Genomic DNA, 17,354 nt, shown 5'->3' with positions numbered 1-17,354 from the left:
TTCAAATGGCTCAACAACTTAACCCATCTGACTTACCACGTCGACTTGATTTTGCGAAATGGACCATCGAAATGGCCAAAAATGAACGTGGCTTCTGGCAAAAAATCATAATGTCTGATGAGGCGCATTTCAACTTGAATGGAGGAGTGAATAAACAAAATTGTCGGTTTTATGCTACTGAAAACCCTCAATTCATCGAAACGCAACCTCTTTACGACCAACAAGTTACTGTGTGGTGTGGCATTTATGCCGATAAAGTCATCGGCCCGTACTTCTTTGAAAACGAAAATGGAGCAACGGTAGCCGTGAATGGGGAGCGTTATCGGACAACGATAACCGATTTTTTATTGCCATTTGTTCGTGAAAATGAATTGGACAATTACTGGTTCCAACAGGACGGCGCTACATGCCATACAGCGGCTGCCACGACCAAATTATTGCGCGAAATGTTCCCCGGAAGATTAATATCGAAAAACGGCGATTATGACTGGCCACCAAGATCACCTGATTTGACGCCTCCTGACTTTTTTTTTATGGGGATATTTAAAATCCAAGGTATACACTGGTAAACGAAGGACCCTGGCTGCGCTGAAAGACAATATCCGACAAGAAATTGCTGCCATATCGGCCGAAACATTGGGCAAAGTGATGGAAAATGCCGAAAAAAGGGCACATTTTGCGGTCAAGGCCAGAGGCGGTCATTTACGAGATATCATAATCAAAAAGTAGTTAGAACAAATCTCCTTGGACCAAAATAAATGAATTTCAAAAAAAAAAAATTAAAATTCCACTTCTTTACTTTGCTATTGCAAAAACAAATCCTTCCACTTTAAATGGCCCACCCTGTAGTTATTAAAGTTAACTTTATTTCATAAAAAAGGGACCTGCTTTCTGATTTGGCACCCTTCCTGAAAGTCGTAGTTCTACGTCATAAAACTATCAGAACAACTCCCTTTGGTGTTGAGCTTTGGTGTCTGGACTGGTTTTGTATGAATGTATTGCAGATTACACCAAAAAAGCCTGTTTGGTCCACAGATGAAGACACAGTTTTAAACAATTAATCAACATTCTGATTTCTCATTTCTTTCAGCATATAGAACATAAAACCTTCAATTTTCCAGAATTACATTTATTTTTTCTCATACCTATAATCAGATAATGCTCTAAACTTGACTTTTTGTTTGGTTTCTATTTTATTGAATGATGTTGCCACTTTTCCGTCTTAATGTTTTTTTTTATTTTCTCAAATTCCGGTACACATTTTACCCTTACATTTGTGGAATACAGTAGATTACATTTTACTCATCCCAGTTTTTATCCTCTGGAAAGTGGAGTTCATATCGCTAGCCTACGAATGATTTTTATACGCTTGATGAATCGGTGACTGCGTCTCCGACCCTGAAGTTGCTGAACCGTATTCCATAGAACAAACATATGCTTATAATAACTATATACAAGAGTACGAGAATTGTAGCCAGGTTGCTAAAGTAATTTAAGGTTGCCTAAAAACCGTTCGAGATGCTTGTACAAATTTACAGTTCTTTTTTTTTACCTTTACTCTAATATTATACCATTTATAATCTTACAGCTAACAAGTGACGAGTGTTAAAAAATCAGAAATAGAAACGATCTTGAGCTAACAATTTATACACGTATCGCGCTGAAACATGAAAGAACTTTGCTTAACCGGAATCCTCCCCGCTGTCAGGTCACGTGACATTGATTTCCTCGTCGGAATCGTCCGAGTTGGAGTCATAATCGTCGTAGTACAGCCCCGAGGACATGTTGTCCGACGATGAGCAACTGTTGGGTCGATTGTTGAAGACAACGCCGCTTCCCACAAACATCTCACGGTCGCGGTCCGCTCCCGCGTAGAAGCTATTGAGCAATGGTGGCCTCGATTGTTGCTGCTGCTGCTGCTGTTGATTCTGTTGGGTTTGTTGCTGAGGATTTGCTGAAGCTGTGTTCATGTCATCAAATTCGTACTTGAATTCAATCCCCGGATTTTTGGATAGCTCAAATTTGGGTTTGAAGTTGATCAGTGATGGTGTTTTCAGAGGGGTAAGTGGGGACTTCTGAGGCTGGGGAGAGTGCTGTTCCTGTGGAGAGTGAGATTGTTGTTGTTGCGGCTGTTGCTGTTGTTGGTCTGATATTGTGGGTGGTGGCGAAGATGGCGGGGACAAAGATTGGGTTCGATCGCCGCGGGCATCCGACAGGTCTGGGTTGGGATTGTTTTTGTTGGGGAGCGTCTGATCGCGGGAACCTCCGTTCGCCAGAAGCTCGCGTTCCTTCGAGTTGCGCCACTTCATGCGGCGGTTTTGAAACCAAATTTTAACCTAAAAATATAGACAGAAAAAGAAGCAATTAGAAAAACGGAGATATTCTCATTAACAGCACTTCAGTGAAAAATGATTACTTCTTTCGGAATGACTACTCTTTCACTAATTAAAAACCGTGCGTAATACTAAGATGACGCACCCTTGAGATGCCTCAATGAATTCCTCAACCTGAATAACATACATTAGCTCATCACTGAATGGGTCGTCAAGCGTTTGCGCTATCTCCAGTTGAAGTAGTTGAAGCAACCATAATTAAAACAAAACTGTTTAGTGAGTAATGCAATAATAAAATTTTTATTACAGTCTCAACATGTTTTCCGAGATTGCGTTTTTCAATGGATAATGCTTATGTTCGCCACTAACAATAATTTCAGTTTTATAGCGTATCTTCACTTTCGTTTAGGATCTGATCTTGGTGGACTTTTTTTTTTGTATACGAGCAATTTTATCGCTAAATAATGAATCCACTATGCCGCGTGTTCAAAGTTTAATCTCAATCCTTCGATTGTTAAATCCACTCGTATTAAATTCAGAATCGCAGATTCCTTGCAATCCAATTCGTTTTAAGAGTATTCCCTTGCAACCCAAATAAAGGTATGCGGGGGAGAGAAAAATCGATAGCTGCCAGATATTCCGTCTTCAACACGGCACGCGGAAGTCGCTTTCCCAACGGAACAAAAGATCAGTTATATTATTTTATTACATCTCTCCAACTAAGTGAATGAAACCCTATCCATTGACAAACATTTGGACATTTAGTTCCGATTTGTGTGCCGAGTAAAACTGTTACAAATCTCCGCTTCCGCACCGCCGGGGGATGCTGCTCGAAACATGACACTGTTGCGAATTAAGTCATCTGTTCCGCACTCGAATCGACTTGAGTAAAAACCCATCGCCGAAATTCTATCACCAATGTAAACACTTTCAATCGAAAGTACGCAGATTTTGGCTGATGACTTGTGGTCGATATATTTGCCCTCGCGCAGAATCGCGCAAATGAGGATTGTCAACACGGCGTCTCGTTTCCGGCATCAAAGTCCGCATTGACGCAAAATGAGTATGGATTGATAATGAACATGCACGTATTGTACACTTTTCCCATAGCGTTATTATTATTGAACATTAATTACACCGTTTGTGTGAATGGACGTAAAAGTCAACAAAAGATGAAACAAACCTTACGTTCATCAGCAGAATTAGCATTTGAATAGATCAACAGGGGCTTGAGGGGGTGACTCTATTAGCATCTGGGCAAAGATCGATCCCGGAGAGTAGACAATCGGACAAAGGTAGAAATGTCACCAAATAGGCATGCAAAGATCCATCAATTTTGATTAACTGATGGGTTTTGGATGGATGACTTTTTGGTTGCGAATTTCGTATGGTGGTGGTGGGCAATGAAGTCATCACGGCAAACGGGAGGCGGCGGCGACTCGGTCGGAACGGAACAAATTGGGAATGGTTTGATGGATGACATTTTGACAAATTTCTGTTGTTTTATTGTGTCCGCTCGGGGTGCCTTTGCAAGAGCACCAGGATATGTCACAGTTGTCCGATGAATTTAGCAACTCACGGTGGGTCGGTTTTTACGTCAGAACTGATTTATCGATGGTATCTAATATACTTGAGAAAAATATTCTCGATATAATTCAAACCGTGTGTGCACTTGATCGTTATTACCGAAAACCAACAAGCTTTTTTTGGGGCACTAAAACACAATTATCCCACCATCGCATCGATGTCTGATAGGAACAAAGCCGTGAACGATTAGAGCGATAGAAATCAGTAATTTGATTCTAAACACACATGATTGCTTGCGGTAATTACTCGTAAAGCGACTTCGACTGAAGTGTAATCCGCGACGTTTTGGGAAGACCAGTTGTTACTTCGAGTAGTCGTTGTACCACTTCCTCACAAAAAAGTGTATGATTTGATAATAAGATTCTTGTACGAACAGGAGTGCTTCAAACAGCAAGTGTACACTTCCGAGAAAGTACCAACAACATGTTATCGTAGAATCTCAAAACTTCAGATGCTTGAATCCCACAATGGAGTGTCGCAAACATTTTACTTATAATTCATGTGCAAAAAAAAACTCAATTGTTTTAATGTTGAGCTCATAATGCGCTACGCAATGGAAAATCGCCGCAATCATAACACTTATTATTCACTTGTTTCACTGCTTTATCCGTAAATTGGAAGCAGCAACCGACAACATGAAGTGGTCACTGTCAGTAATGGTGCAAATAGAATGTCGCGTTGAATTCAAATAATGCCTAAAATATTGTCTGGTTTTTTCAGACTGTTTTTTGACAGGCTGATTTATCAAATGTAGACATTGTCATGATAAATAATATATCTTCATACTAAAAATAAACGATTTCTCAGCGTTGGAATTATTTTCTTTAACCATAAATGATTCATATATGTAGTAGGGTAAATGATCTTGGTTTGTCCAATTTGGGGTGTTTTTACGCAACTAGTAAATGCAAATCGATTTTTCTTCATGAAAATCACACATAATCGATACGAGTTTGGGTTTGTTGAAAAGCCCCAAGTCTCTAGTTGCTAATACTACCATAAGGTGTTGAAATTATTCAATTTTTTATCTTTTTAACGATTTTCCTTAAAGAAGAATTATGATAATGGTTTGACCACCTCTGATCGTGGTTTGCCCAAAAAAATTATCATGGTTTGTCCGGTTTTAGAAATCTCCATTTTTGAATGAAAACATTCGAATTCACAATTAGATGTTGCATTTATCATTGCTTGAGTTTGCTGTCATCATATTGATACATTCATAATTTAGGCTTTCTTCAGAATATTGCCTTTTCTTTGGCATTTTAGAAGTGTTCACCTCAACACAATCAACACAGAAAAACCATACTTCTGCTATGCGCGAAGCACACCATAAACAAACATAAACAAACTGCAGCGCGCCAAGCGGTTGCCATAGAAATCATGTGGACAAAACAACATTATTGAATTGGACAACTCATGATCAGAATTGAGTTCATCAAAATGCGTTAATTTAATGGTTTAGCTATGTAAATCCGATACAAATGGTGAGCAAGCATGATGTTTACAATATTTATAAGTGTTGTAATCCAGAAAAGGTCTGAATACGTGCCAAATAATCATCTGGTGATCGATTAAAAGTTAGCTCGAATGAGGGACGCATTGACACAAATAGAAGGTGTATTTTATAATCCTTTAAAACATGTGATTTCGTAAAAATATACTATCAAACTACTATAAATCATGTAAAAGGCAATTTCATTTATATGTTTCGAAACATTCGAAGGCCTTATTTGACACAGGAGCGCTGAATTAGAGCATTCAAAAAAGTGGGCAAACCATGATCATATTTTCGACTGGACAAACCAAAATCATTTACCTTATCTCGAATTTAACCAATTAAGACACCATCTGAATCAAATACCAAACCTAACTTCATAACCCAAAATCAATTATACTACTAGTAACCCAATATACAGGGTGGGCCATTTAAAGTGGAAGCATCTGGCAAGCCCGTAACTTTTGACAGAGATGTCAGATTAACAAATGTCATACCGCGTTGGAAGCGTCATTTCAGTACAATTTTAACCATGGAACAATACACACCTAAACAACGCGCTGAAATTGTTCAGCTGTACATTCAAAATAACTTCTCAATTGTGTTAACTAAACGTGCGTGGAAAAATAAAAATAAAGTTAAAACATCGCCTGGAGACAACACTATACGTCGATTATATGCCAAATTTATATCGTCTGGTAGTGTTGGTAATGCCAGTCATCTGTCCAGACAACGACCAAGACGTTTCGACGAGAATATTGATGCCGTTCGAGCCAGTGTTGCAGAGACTCCATCGACATCAGGTCGCCATCGTTCGCAAGAGTTAGGCATCTTTTTATTGCCATTTGTTCGTGAAAATGAATTGGACAATTACTGGTTCCAACAGGACGGCGCTACATGCCATACAGCGGCTGCCACGACCAAATTATTGCGCAAAATGTTCCCCGGAAGATTAATATCGAAAAACGGCGATTATGACTGGCCACCGAGATCACCTGATTTGACGCCTCCTGACTTTTTTTTTATGGGGATATTTAAAATCCAAGGTATACACTGGTAAACCAAGGACCCTGGCTGCGCTGAAAGACAATATCCGACAAGAAATTGCTGCCATATCGGCCGAAACATTGGGCAAAGTGATGGAAAATGCCGAAAAAAGGGCACATTTTGCGGTCAAGGCCAGAGGCGGTCATTTACGAGATATCATAATCAAAAAGTAGTTAGAACAAATCTCCTTGGACCAAAATAAATGAATTTCAAAAAAAAATTTTAAAATTCCACTTCTTTACTTTGCTATTGCAAAAACATATCCTTCCACTTTAAATGGCCCACCCTGTACTACATGGGCTGAATGTTCACAAAAAATGAACAAGATTCATTTCGAGAAGTTCTGTTACTAGCTCATGTGTGAAGCCAAAAGAGGCTACGAATCCAGAAATCGTAAAACAAGTGCATTTTGCACGACGTTCTATTTTTTATTTTTTTTAGTCGACCGGGTAGATTTCAGCGTCCGTTTTTTGGGATGTGTATGGCATAATCTTCATCGATTACCTGCTGAAGGGAAAACAATTACCGGAGAGCATTACACAGCCTTATTGGACGAATTTCATGCCAACTCGACTGGCTGTTGGCAGCACCATCTCAGATAGTAGTGAAACGTTGTGGGTGTAAAGACATGGGTCATTTAAGCAACTTTGCATTCTTGAAATATTCGAAAAATAATTAGACAACTATTTGGAAAAAACCAAAATTTTTTTCCTAAATTTTCACAAAAACTTATAACTTAAAAACTATGATATCTACAAAATTCATGTCTAGGGATGAAATGTAGGATTTGCTATTTAATTTTCAAATTTTTACGAAAAAAATTCGTTGAAAAAAAGTTATTTCAAAAATTAAAATTCATTTTTCTCAAAAACGTATTTTTTTTAAATTCCCAAAAATCTATATATGAATAGCCTTTAAAACTTTCAACAAGTTGTCCATACATCGGAAGATGGGCACTTTTACAGGGAAAAAGTTTTTCTAACAACAACTTTTTTTTTTTTTCTTTGAAAAAATACAACTTATCCTAATTTTGTTTAAAGTCAAGATAGTGATATAGTGTATTCGACAAAGTTTTAGATCTTGTTAAAATATAAACCTTTTGTCGAAGAAGTCGAAGTAGATCTTATAGTTTTCAAATTAAGATTTTTCGAAAAAAAAGTTGAAAAAACTCAAAGTTTAAAAAAAATATCAGACCTAAACAATTTTAGTCAAAGAATGGAATGTAGGAAATTATTTTGGTTTTCATTAAAACTTATCAAAGATTTTTTTGGACAAAAATTTCATTGAAAAAAAAAATATTTTGAAAATTAAAAATTATTCTCCTCGAAAACATATGCCTTTAAAATTCTAAAAGAAATATATATAAATAGCCCTTAAAATTTCGAAAAAGTTTTTCGAACAACAACTTTTTCATGTTTTTCTTTGAAAAAATACTATTAATGTTCAATTCGTAACACTTTTTTGTGTAAATTATCGCATTTCAAATGCTCTGCTAACTTTTCTATATTTAGAAACATGTCAAGAACATGTCCAACGTGAGAATTCACACACAAATGTTACGAGCAAAACATTATTTTTTTCAGGAGTCTTCATACAAAAATGACATATATTCCGAAAACTATAAAAGAGAGAAAGTTGACGTCTTGGACAATCGTCAATAGTTTAACATCTAAAACTTTGTCGAATACACTATATCACTATCTTGACTTTAAACAAAATTAGGATAAGTTGTATTTTTTTCAAAGAAAGCATGAAAAAGTTGTTGTTCGAAAAACTTTTTCCCTGTAGAAGTGCCCATCTTCCGATGTATGGACGACTTGTTGAAAATTTTTAGGGCTATTCATATATATATTTTTGGGAATTTAAAAAAAATACGTTTTTGAGAAAAATGAATTTTAATTTTTAAAATAACTTTTATGTCAGTGAAATTTTTTTTTGTTTTTTTTGTAAAAATTTAAACAATTTCCTACATTTCATCCTTTGACAAGAATTTTGTTGGTATCATAGTTTTTAAATAATATTTTTTTGTAAAAAAATTAAGAAAAAATAAGTGGCTTTTTCCAAAAAGCAGGCTAATTGTTTTTCGAATATTTCAAGTATGCAAAGTTGCTTAAATGACCCATGTTTTTACACCCACAACGTTTCACTGCTATCTGAGATGGTGCTGCCAACTCTTAAGACGAGTTGACATGAAATTCGTCATTGGACCAACCAAACGACGAAATAAATAAGAAACGGTCTCATATGGCGAAGAAAAAAGTTATGTACCATCACGACAACCCGACGCCGCATAAGTTCTTAAAAGCGATGGGCAAGTTGGACCAATTACGATTCCAATTGGTTGCTCACTCACCATATTCTCCAGACTTGGCCCCCAGCGACTACTAGATGTTCCCGAACCTCAAGCGATTGCTCCAGCGAAAAAGATTCACATCGACTTCCTCATTCGATCGCAGAAGCTGAGGCATTTTTTGAAAACTTAGACGATTCGTGGCACAGAAAGTGAATCGAAATGTTGGAAACTCATTATACCAAGTGTATTGCCCTCGAAGGAAACTATGTGGAGGAATAAATACAGCTATACCCAAAAACGATTGTTTTCATTAAAAAATCCCGGGACTTTTCAATCCATGTAGTATTGTATATTTTTGTCGTTATTGCAAATCTAAATATGGGTAACAATATACTACAAACCCAATAAATGATCACATACTCAAAACCCATTTCTCTAGGGCACCGGGTAAACTTGTATTTGAATGTGCTGAATATAGACTTATGCGTTAAAAAATCGTTTTAAAGTAAACATATTTGAGTAGACCAATCTAGGACCCTAGGACCCGCAATAAGATATTCATTTTTATCTTATCTTACTTATCTTACAATCTTTTTTATTATTTCTAAGAGGTCATTTAATTACAGGAACGCTCGTGAAATACAACCCGCGTTCGTTCTTCATGCGAATCTCTTTCGAACGCTTTAGAAAAATCAAATAAAATGAGAACAACTCAGAACAACTACCCCCTCTCAGGTACGAGGCCAATATCGTCAATTTATAGTATTTGAGGCGTTACTGTTTTATTGTTTTTTTTTGCGATAACCAGATTGAAATTTGTGAAATATATTAGTCTGTCTGATGAATATGACCATCGGGGTATGTAACCGAGCGTTGTCCTGCAGAAAGATTAGTTTGTCATGTCTTCCGGCATATTTAGAGCAATTCCACGCCAAATCCAGCAAATGTCTCACACTCTCCGATTTTTTAAAACTTCTTACACATAGTGGCAGCTACCAAAAAGCTCAATAGTCATTATCATATGATGTATTAAATGTGGAGGGATCGATAGTATAAATCACAGACTAAAAAAAAATGGCACTGGTGCTGTCAGGTCATTCGAACACGAATCGGTATAATATGTAACGACATTGAAGATATTCTCACACGAAGGATATGTTCAAAATCCCAACAGCAGAAGTCTGTTATATGGTTAACAGTGAGAGAAATTTGCTTTAATTTAATGTAGCCTGGTGCATGTTTATTAATGTTTAAAAAACAGTTAAGAGAAATAAAATGGAACAACAGAAAAAAATATTAAAGAGATTTTGGTAATTGCCTAAACATAGGCTATTAAACTGCAATTAAAGAAAAAATAAAATTGGGCAAAAGTAATTAGTAATCAAACAAACATTTTAATGATGTATCCAATAGAAAGCAGTAGAAATTATTATGAGCAGATTATAAATAAAAAAAAGGTAGGACACATCCGAAAATCGTTGACCTTGTTTTTAACAAAGTTTTAATTTTTTTCGATATCGAAAAGTCACCCAAGGGGGGAGTAGAAGAAATCGGGGTTTTCAAAAAAAAAAAATTTGATGTCAAATATTTTTTTTTATTTACTACGTCTTCAGCTATAATGCTGCACAGACTGAAAACTGTTATGATATTTGCCTTATCCTATTTCTAAAACTTTGTCTACACATATTAAAATCAAAAAAATCAGAAATATTGAATAATGTAAAGCTCCTTTCAAGAGGATGGTTTTGTGCGATGTCTAGCGGTCGCGAATAGCAAACGCTGGCGAAAACGTCTTGCTGGAACAAAAAAATCTGCTGCAAGAGATCTGGACGGTCGATTCGGTTGTTGATTAAATCGAACGCAAACATTCTCCGCAGGTATTCTCTTCGCTGACGTAGCGTCTCTAGGATTATCAGTCCACACCGATGTTCATATGGAGGTTATCTAACCGGATCACTGCATGGTAATCTCCTCAGGACATATCGATCGAAGCTCCGTTGAACTCTTTCGGTCCGAGCGATATGAACTTCGTGATAAGGGGCCCAGACTTGAACACCATATTCAAGTACACTGCGAACGAGACAGCAGTATAGTGCCTTCAAAGCATACACATCGCGGAATTCAGATGCGTTTCGGCGTATGAAACCGAGAATTGCGAAAGCCATTGCAGTGGTTGCAGTCATTCTTCCGAAAAACACTTACACATGTCCACGCGATGTGAAAATTCCATGTTTTTGTTTGAATTCGAACATGATTTTCGCTTGTGTTGAATGTCTATCCCAAACACGAACAATGGTTCACAAACATAAACATGTGAAAACAAACACGATGTTTATAATTCAAAAACATCATGTACAAACATATCACCCGATGTCGCAGTATTCATTGCTTTCGTATCGATTCTTTTCATACACGGAAAGAAATTATTCATCCCAAAACATTTCTTCGTAGAATACTTTTTCACAGATACGAACTTGAAATTTAGTTCATATTACAAAAGTTACACGAACTAAGAGGCTATGAGTTCATGCACATTTTGCAAGTCTTTTTAAATAATTCTTGGTTTCGTGCAAAGAAAACATTCTCTGAATAGGAAGAAGCTTTCTATGAGATTTTTTTGTGTGTACATGTTGGCAATTGAAGTCTGGGGAACCGACTGCATACCCAAAAATTAGTTTTAGATGCAACCTTCAGCGGCACACAGCAGAACCAGTAGAAAAATTTCAGCGGCTAAAACACACCATTAATTTCTCGATGTTATCACAAACTGAATGAAGGAAAAAACTAAAAGCTACACTTACACTACACTACATATGCTATGTGTGCATGCGATAGCATCATCCTTTCTTCTCCTCTTCTTCGCTCGTTTTATAGCTCGGGTTATAGAAATATTGTAATCAAAATTTGTTGTGGGTAACTAAACATCTCCGCCACGCTCTATCTAATTTTAGTACTTGTTCAAATAGCTAATAATAGCGAATGTTACATGAATTCAATATATAAATTGATGCGTGCACTAAATAATGATATCAATTGTGAATAACTCTGATATCAATCGACGTTTATTTTGTTCAGAACAGATAAAGAGGTTTATTCTATTTGCCCAATATTTTAGACGAAACACCCATTGTCATGATAGCAAAGCATTTTTTCCATGTCAACATACCAACACACCACGCGTTGAGTGGTGGTGGTGTGGTGTCCGATTCGCTTCTTCTACACTCTACGCACTGCCGGTGCTTGGGGTGAAAATGCAAGAGAAACTGTACACCATGTTCGAACATCATGTGAAACATAAGGATTAAACATCGTATGTCCAAACATACTACGAATACAAACATGTCACATTTTCAAACATAGGTACAAAAAAATCATGTTTGTATTCAAACACAGAACTGCGAACAGCAGCGTGGACATGTTTATCCCGGACGCAGTGTTTTTTGTGAAGCATGGAAGACTGGTTGCAGTGATGCGTTCGTTGAATGTTAGTTTGCTGTCCATTTTTTTTTTTTTTTTATCTTCGCTTATTTTTCGTCGGCCTATTTCCGCCACTTTAGTGCCAATCACCGACATCAGGGAGGCGACTCCACCTGTTCCTACCTATCAGACTCAACAACTCATGAGCCGGGCCAACTTCTTTTACTTCCGCTCCGAAGGAAGACGTAACCAGAGATTTTTCGCCTCAGAAAATCCCAACGACGCCAGCTGGGATTGAACCCAGGCCGATCGGATTGTGAGGCTGTTACGCTAACCATACAACCACTGGCGCCGTCTTGCTGTCCATTGTTATCCCTAAATTTTTGATCGATGTGACACGGTCCATTCTGTGTCCGAGATTTGATGAAGGAAATTATTTTGCATTTCGTTGCGTTTATTTCCATGCCACTTGATATGCACCAATTCGCCACGATGTCAATCTCATGTTGCAAAGCGGCACAATAGACCGGTGAGCTGATTACTCGGTAGATTTTTAGGTCATCAGCGTACATGAGATGATGCGAATTAAGATGATGGCTCAGGTCGTTCACAAACAGAATGAAAATCAACGGTCCGAGGTGACTACCTTGTGGTACACCAGATGATGTAGCGAAGCAGCTCGACTTTGAAGACTTCTGTTTCACGAAAGCGAATCTTCCTTTCAGGTATGAGCTCAGCCACATGATGAGCCAACTTGGGAATCCATGTTTGTCGAGTTTTTTTCAGTGCTAGTTCATGAGGTACCTTGTCGAAGGCTTTAGCGAAATCCACGTATATGCTATCAACTTGACAGCGCTTATCCAAGCTAGAGTTGAGCAGGCTCGTGTAGACCATCAGGTTTGAAACAGTGGAGCGGTTTTTCACGAAGCCATGCTGATACTGAGATATCATAGGTTTAGCAGCAGAATACATTTTGTCGTGGATTAGTAGCTCGAGTATCTTGGCCAAACAGCAAAGAATTGAAATAGGTCGGTAATGTTTAACGTCATGAATGTTTCCGGATTTGTGGATAGGAGTTACCGCAGAGATCTTCCAGGCATCCGGGAAACCGCTTCCGTCAGCGACAAGTTAAATAGGTGGCAAACAGGTGGTCCTAGCACATCACCACATCGTCGAATGATTACGGGAGGTAATCTATCTTGTCCGGGACCTTTGGCTGGGTCGACTGAGTTCAATGCACTGATGTCTGCTACCATGAAAGCTGGACACGGAATGTTTATATTATACGACGGCAATGAACAATTCCTGGAAGTCAGGCGGGGAATCAGCATTATAGACGGATTTGACAAAAGAAGCGAAGAGCTCAACTGAGCCGTCGCTATCGTCACTGTTCCTTTGATCGAAGAACATTACCGACGGAATCGATTGTGCGTTTTTCCGACTCTTGAAAAATCGCCAGAAAGAGGAGGGATGTGCCTTGACCTCGTTTTGGATTCCAAATATATACTCACGGGAAGAAGAAGATACACAGTTGTCGTAGTCAGCTTCCAGCCTTCTGAGTTCAGTGCGGTTGTGCGCATTACGATGACGCAAAAAACGGCGTCGAGCTTTACGGAGAACATTGCGTCGATGTCGAAGCTCAACGTTCCACCATGGTTGATTGTTCAACCGGCGATGATCGATACTGCGGAGAGGCGTATATGTGCTTATGATTCTGAACAGAACTTCATAGAACGCTGCAACTGCAGCGTTGACGTTTAAGCCGTGAAGAATTCCAGCCCAGTTTTGCGAACGTAAGTCCACGATGACGGCATCGTAATGGCATCGGTTGAAATCAGGATCTCTGTCTGCTTCTATCGCATGTCGGTCGTCCAATGGACTTTGCTTGTTCAGAAAGACGACAAACGGTTTATGGTGACGGTCAACCTTGTACCTTGAAACTGCATGAAACGTCGAGATCTAGTGTCATCTCGAATTTTTTTTTGTCAAAAATCGGCATTCTGGGACGTGTCATGCAATGTTAAGACATTTGGATCGATTTCCGGTGATTTTTCGGTTTTCAGAAAACTCAAATGTTGACGTAATTTTGTTCCTTACCGCAAATAACCGCAAATTACTGCAAAAACGGTAATCTTGTTCCTTTCCGCAAAATATTAGATCCTTATTTTTTATTGTTTTATTAGGGTGATCATTTCCACTTTAGAGCGGTCTGAAAAATAGATTTTTTCCCCTTTTTTCCAAAAATGACTTTTTTCAAAAATTAATAACTTTTAAGCTACTGGACCGATTCAGATTAAAGATTTATCAAATAAAAGCCAATAATTAAGAATGATTTTTGGAAAAACAATATACCTGCAAATATTTTGAATTTAGTTTTCGTAATCATTGATTGTATATGTTCTTTGTTAATAAAATAGCTTTGATCTAGAGGGCGCTATATTTTTTATATTTTTTTCCTGCAAGCTGAAAGTTTTTTTCCCTTTTTTTTAACTTAAAAACATATCCAAAAATCATGTGATTTTTGTCGTTTTTAAGTTATTATTTTTCAAAGATAACCTATGGTCCAAAAATCCTTTTCCCCCTTTTTTCTAAAAATTCCTTTTTCAAAATTAATAACTTTTTAAATGTTGGGCCGATTTAGACAATCCACATGTCAAATTGGAGCCAACGAGCTATTTCTTTTTTTAAAAAATATTACACTGGCGAAAATATTGTATTCTAGTCGCGTAGATCTAGTCTATTCGCATAGTAATAGTTAAGGAAGACTGAAAAATAATTAATATTTAAAAAATAACTGATCATTTATGATCAGTTGTAATACTCCCATCCTCGTTTCTGTTTCATTCCTTCCAAAAACTCTTCACCTTGCTCTAAAATTTCACTCGATGAAATATTAAAAACACTCAAGCAAGCTTTTATTTATTTAACATAAACACCAAGAACGAAAATCCTGATCCCATTGAACTAATACGCCACACGCGACCACTCATTTTCGTTGGCAATCGGTCCCGGAGTGAGAAAACATAAGTTCGCACCCTGCGGTGGCGTCAATTTAATTCTCGGAAACAACATATTCCTCTCCCAGCAGACGACACCCCATTTGCCGTTGTAATGCACTCCTTCGAACAAAATTCGAAAGAAATCTCAAATATTTACTTGCCGGCGTCGTCATCACTGCGTCGCACTGATGCTTATCACGGGTGCCGTTTCCGATTGTTGTTGGGGTGTAGAATGTGGTTTTACGCCTCGGGTCACACACAGGAAAGGGAGGGACACAAAGAAGAGGGTGGAATTTTGCAGTCCTGCCGTCCCGCCGGATCCTTGTTTGTATTCATTTGTTTGTGGATGTTAACTCTAATCATCGTCGGGGGATTTGTCGAGTGGATTAGGTGTGATTACGCCAAGTGAAATTAACTCGAGTGGAAACCCAGTGGCGAAGGAAATCTCGGTGGGAAAGTTCTGATTCGTTGTTTTTTTTCTTTTTGAGGTGAAGATGACTGATGCGAGAGAGTGACAATTTGTCAAAGCATCATTTTTCATGTCACGGATCAGATGCGTGCCGTCGAAAGGTCGCAAAGGTCGCAAAGGTGTTGTCACAATCGGTCGACGCAATGAAGATGCTGAACGATTAATGGAGCCGTAGCTAATTGGGATGTGTTGCGAAATTTCCGTGACAAATCGACTGTGAACTGATTGTATGATGCTTTACGCAGCTGCTTCGAGCCTCAAAGGACTATTTTTGGCAGACAAATGACCTCAAAATTATTTTTTTGGAAGTTGCACCATTTCAGTAAACGATTTTTGCGATCAATAATAACACTTCCAGAATCAAAATCGTTCACACACATTTGTCACACGTGTGGCGGCTTGTAGAGTGTGTATGCCGTTGACAGGATACCATTCGCTTTAAATTATAGTTAAACGGTGGCACACTCTCATGTCATTCTCACTTTCAAACTATGTATCGTACGGAATAACTTTCGTTTTCTCTCGGCCTCATGTGTGGGCTTTTGGTTTTTGTGGCCTCCGAATATGGTATCATCAGACGGAGAGTGACAATGAGTTGGCAAAATTTGCATCCCTCCTTCTGGATTGTGATAATCACTGTGATGCTAAGGTCCTTGTTTCTTCTAGGATGCAGTTTTTTCAGCACATTTATGTTTATGTGGAGAGGTATATTTTCCAGGCAACTTTTACGGATGACAACATGCAACGCTGGCAACCCTAGAAGGAATCCTTCTGCTTGCCTAGCTCTCCCTTCACACAAACACCCGACCAATAACCACCTCACGAGGCCTCCGACTGTGCGATTCGAATTAAAGTTACCACTGCGAGAGATAGACGTCTGTTTATGAGTAATTGCATTCAGAAGGTGACACTGGCAGAAGTGTGATTTGTCCATGTAGCTCTCAAGCTCCCCCCGGGTAGGGGTCGTGCCGGTCGTGCCGCCGTCTCTCCCACGCAAGAAATGTGTTGCAACTTGACACTTCGGGAAAGAGTTGCTATTTTATGTCACATTTTAATGGCCCCGGCCGTAGTGTTAAAAGTGAGACATTCCATGAATGGGGAGATATCACCAACAAGAATGCCAGAGAGAAAAGATATCATTGGATAATTTGAATGTTGGCTAAACTTCGGAATGGGTTACGATGCAATGGTGAAAGGCTCTCGGAAGTGAGGTTCCATCCCACGCGCTGGATGGCACCGAGTGATGCCTGGCAATGAGGTTGAAAATTTCATAAAACAGGATTATGTTGTTATCTCACGGACAGATATCCGGAACAGATCCCGAACCCAACTGGAAGGCACAAGTCGTCGGACCAAGCAAACAATAATGAATTCGTAGGGCGAATGGGCACAGTACATATGTTCGCAGCACGTATCATTTCAATCATATGCTTGCCTGGGGGTGGATTAGCTGCACGGAACGAATGCTGCCCGGATAGTAAGTTTTGATTGTTAATTCATCCCTTTTTCAGTTAGCGAGATGTAGTGGGAAACAGGAAGTGTCTGCATTTGATTTAATTCCGTCCAAATAGAATCGCATATTGTGGGAATCATTTTTCCGATGTACGGTGAGTGTTGTTGCATTGTCGATATGATAAATTAAAGTTCAACTTATTGTAGATCTGGACGCAAGAAAGCAGCTCTATCTCGGGATAGTCTGTTATGTTTCGTTAAA

At 38.4% G+C, this 17,354-nt stretch overlaps 1 protein-coding gene across 2 annotated transcripts in view; it reads right to left on the bottom strand.

Moving 5' to 3' along the window:
* Positions 1-1,167: 1,167 nt before the first annotated feature.
* LOC129767921 (putative uncharacterized protein DDB_G0291608) overlaps positions 1,168-17,354 on the bottom strand; it is a 76,078-nt gene continuing 59,891 nt past the window's right edge. For both annotated transcript variants that reach the window (XM_055769201.1, XM_055769200.1), the window contains one exon: positions 1,168-2,336. In XM_055769201.1, the coding sequence (XP_055625176.1) occupies positions 1,710-2,336 (627 nt within the window). In that variant the 3' untranslated portion in view covers positions 1,168-1,709. The remainder of the gene's footprint in view (positions 2,337-17,354) is intronic.

Source organism: Toxorhynchites rutilus, chromosome 2 (assembly GCF_029784135.1).
Source record: "Toxorhynchites rutilus septentrionalis strain SRP chromosome 2, ASM2978413v1, whole genome shotgun sequence".
NCBI classification, from domain to species: domain Eukaryota; kingdom Metazoa; phylum Arthropoda; class Insecta; order Diptera; family Culicidae; genus Toxorhynchites; species Toxorhynchites rutilus.
This window is presented reverse-complemented; position numbering and strand designations above follow the sequence as displayed.